At 28.9% G+C, this 5,745-nt stretch overlaps 2 protein-coding genes across 3 annotated transcripts in view; both read right to left on the bottom strand.

Moving 5' to 3' along the window:
- Positions 1-1,620, bottom strand: part of LOC100164424 (cuticle protein 7-like) — a 10,676-nt gene extending 9,056 nt beyond the window's left edge. For both annotated transcript variants that reach the window (XM_008180865.3, XM_016801530.2), the window contains exon 1: positions 1,406-1,620. The gene's annotated coding sequence lies outside the window, so the exon portion shown is untranslated. The remainder of the gene's footprint in view (positions 1-1,405) is intronic.
- On the bottom strand, positions 719-3,873 carry LOC107882621. The gene is made up of 5 exons (XM_016801231.2): positions 2,826-3,873; positions 2,486-2,739; positions 2,104-2,387; positions 1,406-1,449; positions 719-829 (listed from the first exon to the last, which is right to left on the bottom strand). Exons 1-5 carry the CDS (start codon positions 3,684-3,686, stop codon positions 719-721), a joined length of 1,554 nt encoding a protein of 517 aa, XP_016656720.2. The 5' UTR covers positions 3,687-3,873.
- Between the last annotated feature and the right edge of the window lie 1,872 nt (positions 3,874-5,745).

Here is a 5,745-nt window from a genome sequence, read left to right as displayed (position 1 = left end):
ATCTGCCTTTGAAACAATATACTAGGAGCCTTCTATTAAATTTTCAAGCTTTTTTATCCAACAAATAAAATTTTATTGATATTTTTAGAAAAAAAACTAAAAAAAAATGGAAAATAAAAATGTCCGTAAAGAGCTCAAAATACATCAAAATATTTTGAAAATGTTATGGTGTATAGAAGATGCTAAGATAAACATTCAGTCAAAATTTCATGTATCTACGGTAATTTTTTTTAAAGTTACACCAAAAACCAAATTCAATTTTGTGAAAAATCGATTTTGCGTAAAAATTCCCGTTTTTCCTTAATTTTTCTTTTGTTTTTCCCGGCGCTTTTGAAAACCATTGGGAAATTTAAATTTTGACCTCCCCAATGCACCAACGATATTCACTTTCTGATCGAACAAGATACTGAAGTTGAAAATCGTAGCATTATTTCGACTACTTATCGTGTACACAGACACAAAAAAAATAAAAAAATAAAAAAATAAAAATACACACATCATTGTAAAATCAATACATTCATCGTTCCACTCAGAATCTAAAATGGTAGATATATATGCATACCTATACTGCCTATTAGGTAGATACTATATCGAGGCACCCACGAGTAACATTTTAACTCGATCTGGTACAGCGGCGTGGTGAAGTGAAATATTTTATCAGACAATTCATTTTTTGAATAACCTATCGCCCATTGACTACTTATTTTTGATTTTATTATCATTGTTTAATCCCATCATTTTCAGATGAAGTTAACTCGCTAAATCCTGCAGTACTCACCTCTTTAAAATCAACGAGCAACTGTCCTTCAAAATCACGGTCAATACGCCACTGTTATCAAACATGGTTACCAGTATTAGCCCGCATTAAATACCTATTCAATCGGTATACAATTATAAAATCTTTAAAATAATAAAACTAGTCTACTTTTAAGTTTTAACACTGGTTTTATGATTACCCATTATTGATGATTTTTCATTTTTCCGATAGGAATTTTCAATCTATAACTCACTACAAACATTACCTGAAATATTTTTTGATTGATGTGAATACACGGTGTGCGTGTGTGTATCCAGCAGGCATATCTCTGTCGGCTCGGCGAAAGTATTATTAGATATACAAAAATAAATGATAATAAAATTACAGTGGGTATTTTTTTTTAAATACATGAACGGTGAATAAACTATATCTTATTGTTTATACATTATTTAAATTCAAATTTGATCGATAAAAACCAACGAATGTTAATAGCGACTTTTTGTATACTAGATATTTAGCAATTACATTCTTATAAATAATTATAAACCTAGGTTACAACTTAATACCTATATTAATATATTATAAACTACAAATAAGTAAATCAATTTAATTTTGTCTAATTATAATTAACAATAATTATGAACTCACCGTAGAACTGTTGTAGAAGGCACTCAAGTTCTTCCTTCCACGGACTAATATAAAATGACTAAATATTGAAATAGGGGTATTCCTATAAATATGACGATTGACGGGAGTCTTTAGAATATAATAAATTTAGAATCCTATTTCCTAATTTTAACTTTAACATGCAGCTAATATTTAATAATACTAATCGATTTTCAAAACTGCTATGTTGATGGGTACAACACGATTGCGAACGTTTTACCTTTTTTATAACACGATTGCGAACGAATGGCGCTTATCAGAGAATTTGTTTTTTTAGCCGAAAAACGAACGATTGCGAACGTTTTTATAGACTACGTTGCCAAGTTTATATTTCTGAATATGTTTTGTTCGGGAGTTCAATTAAAACATTTTTTTTTTTTTAAATATAAACTATTGGTATTAATAATACAATTAAGACAACAACTCTTCGTTACAAACTAAAATAAAATTATACAAAATAATAAGTAATGTTTAAAATGTTGATTAATTAAAACTGTTTTCGTTGTATAAATATTAATAATACTGTTACAAAATGTACCTGTTCATTTTACGTTAGAAACTTAAAAATAAATAAAATAATACATACATACATAGATCTGAGTTCTGAATGAAAAAATAATATTATACATAATAATACACTCAAAATAATAGTTTTTAAAAAAAATTTTCTACATTTTTACTTTTTTTTAAATTTTTTCCCTGGTAGGAATTTCCAGTTTTTCTTAAATATAAAATTAGATCTTTGTGTACTTTATAATCATTATAATTTTGTAAAGTTGATTCACTTAAAAGTTTATCTTTTTTGGCCATAGGCTTATGTACATTGTTTTTAATAGAATTAATTATTGTCAAAGTTTGAGCTTGTGTTTCTTTTAAAACTGATATAACTACGTGTGTTGGAGGATGGGGGCAATAAAACTGACCATTGTACGTCCTGTGAAAGCTCTCTGGCCCATTAGTAGTTCTAAAAAATAATTATAAAAACTTAGAGATTTTGTATTAACTGGTAAAATTAAAGTAGGAAGGAACAAGAATTTAATTTAAAATTTTTTAAAATCATACCTTGGATTTACTGAGGGTTCTTGTGCCCAAAGATATGGGGGAAATAATGAATCAGGTGCAATATATGTTGATACTAAATAGTCTGTAAAAACATGACCTTCTTCTAGGCTGGGGCATTCGGCTATTAATGCTAAAAATGCATCTTCAATTTCGTCACTGGGTAAAAACGGTAAGCCAAAAAATAATTTTAGCCATTGACCTAATTCATTGTTGTTATCTTTGTATGCGTTTCTCAAATTTGAATCTCCATTAATCTGTAGATATTTTATTTTATTAAAAAAAATGTTTCAAAGTCGTAAAGAGTATTAATTTATAAATAAGATTAGATTTTAAATATTACCTTTCTCCACCAAGCTTGGCCTAAATGAAAACGGCATGTTACAATCATCACGTTCGGAAATATTTCTTTTGCAGCTTCATGAGCTCCAGATTCAAAATCCAAATGCAGTTTTTGAACATCGAAAGTTGAAGTAAAAAATCGTTGACATAGTTCCAAAAGATATTTCCACATATTCAAATAAGTTTCTTTTGTTTTATTTGCAAGAAAAAAATATACAATAGGCACATAAAAACCATTTGTGTAAGAATGTATGGTATAAAGTTGTAAAAAAAATTTTGGTGCGAAATCAAATGTACCATCTCCAAAAAACTCATTTTGTGTTGTCATAAATTTTAAATTTTCTTTTGTAGTTATACAAACAAATTCGTCATTTTCCGGAACAAAAACAAATTGATCTCCGTTAAATAAACAACAATTATTTTCCACCAGTTTTAGTTGAGAAATTGCTTCGTTTAATGATATGGGAAAAACAGGATACATTTTACGTCGCTTATCGTACATCGCTTTACGCACAGATTGTATATCACTATATATTATGTCAGTCGGCTTATTTTTAATTAATTCATTTCGTATAATTTTTAATGGCCTGGTAGAAATATTATCGTCGGCTTTTCTCTTACAATTCTCTCTCAAGATTTGTCGTTCAATTTTTTGTTGACTATTAACTAAATGTTTATGCTCACCAGTTGACTGATGTAGAGACTTCTTATCTGCAGTTGTTAGAATATTTGCAGTGCAATTTTTGTTTGTACAGATCCATTTAATATACCCATCTTTACGTTTTCTAACAAAACAGTATTTAAAATTATTTAAGAGAACCAACTCCTTGCCTTTTTCGGACATAATTATTTGAATTTCCATATTGAAGAGAACGAAACGAAACGATCACGATACGATTGAATTACAAATAATACTGCACGACTATCAGACTATACGAATTGAGCTGGTTTTCCATCAAATTAATAAAGATATTAATATTATAGAATATCTATAATATTATAGATATTCTACATCGTACCTATCTATCTTATCACCCGGCGTAATAGCAGAAAATCCTTATATTACTATATGATTATTTTTAAAATTATTATTTAAAAATTTGTTATTGGCACCAAATCTGACAACACCGCATGATTAAAGGCAGGTAAAAACGTTCGCAATCGTGTTACCGGAAAAGGTCCGTTCGCAATCGTTCCATTCGTATATTACCCTCGACGTGCGTGCCGAGATGGTGGTATAGCAGCAGTTTAAATAATTATCAACATCAATAAAAACACTATAATACCGGCTGGCGGCTACTAATTGTTCTTAATATCACTCGGGTACCCGGCGTAATATTACGTAATATTATAACGACATATTATTCTTAAACACTTGTAAATAATAATACACAATACCTACACTATAAAATAATATATAGTCACTATAGTGTATTTATAGTAGTAAAACTATTTTATGCATATTCTAGTAAAATGTAAATTATTAAGAATACCAATAATACCATATATATATATGGTATATTTTATTCTGGATTTCGCGCCGCTTTTTCGTTGCGCCCCTGGCTTGGGCCAGTCTCGCCAAGCCCTAGCTACAGCTCTAAGTATAGTGTTATTTTGTAGCCAGCATATAGTTACCAGCATAGTTACCTTGAAGCCAGCTAATAGTTTATTTTTTTAATTATTTATTATGAGATGTTCCTAGCCTAGGATATCTACTTATATGGATATATTAATATATTATTAAGTAAAGATTTGAGTTTTAACTATTTTAACATGATACAATAATATTAATGGTGTTTATACAATAATTATAGAAGATAATAATAGTAATTATATGTAAGTTGTAGTTCAGAATAAAGTAATAATATAAATGTCCGTTAATATAATATGTTGGATTTTTATCTATTTACGAATAGTTAACTAAGAAGGTCGTGAGGCCCCGTTTTAGTCGACGTTGGGGTAGTTCTGCGAGTAAGCTGTAGTATATTGAACTTGATGAACTGAGCAATGAGCTGTGGACATTTTTGGCTAGAGTTATGATGTAATCTTGAATTATGAAGTCTTTATGCAGGTTAGTATTTCTTATGAACCAAGGAGCATCTGCGATTATTCGGAGTAATTTTGGAAGATTTGTATTTTTTTTAAGTGGGAGGACGCTCGTTTACCCCAAATTGGGCAGGCGTAAACGAGTAGAGGGCGTAATATTTTTTTGATTATTAGAAGGGAGCATTTTCCGTGTTCTGTGGATTTTTCATTTATTATTGGGTATCGGTATACCATTGAAAAACGTTGGTAGGCTCAGGGGTTCAAACATGGTTCGTTATTTTTATTTTAACATACAATCATCAAAATCAGTATTATTATTTTGATTTGTTTTATAGGTAATCGTAATTAATTACTTCACAGTGACTTTTCTTACAAGTTACAAGATCATAAATTTGGATTATTTATTAGGTGGCTAAAGTATTAATGGTAAATTGGTAATTGGTATTCGATTTTTGACATTAATGTCTTAGGTATATGTATGGGGGTTAAAAAAATTGTGTAAAGTAAAAAGTGCAACGTTTTGTGGTGCTCTTCTCGCAGTGGGATAAACTTGAAATTTAAACCCTATATTGGTAGGTATCGCATGCAAAGTATGAATTAATAGGAGTTGAAATTCATAACTCTTCCTATTTTTTAGTTTTGAACATTTACATTTTATTTCGTTACGTAAATTACAATCATACTTTTCTTACAATATCATTAATTTGAATTCTTTATTAGGTGGCTAAGGACTAAGATAATACCTAATAGTATTTGATTCTTATTATAATAATATTGGAAATCTGTAATTAACTCAAATTAAAAGTATGCCTTAAATAGATACAAACCTATAATGAGATTAACAATTTATCAAAATATCTTGCAAATAGTTTATT

This window comes from Acyrthosiphon pisum, chromosome A2 (assembly GCF_005508785.2).
Source record: "Acyrthosiphon pisum isolate AL4f chromosome A2, pea_aphid_22Mar2018_4r6ur, whole genome shotgun sequence".
Classification (NCBI taxonomy): domain Eukaryota; kingdom Metazoa; phylum Arthropoda; class Insecta; order Hemiptera; family Aphididae; genus Acyrthosiphon; species Acyrthosiphon pisum.
Note: the sequence above shows the minus strand (reverse complement) of the source record. Positions and strands in the feature narration are given on the sequence as shown.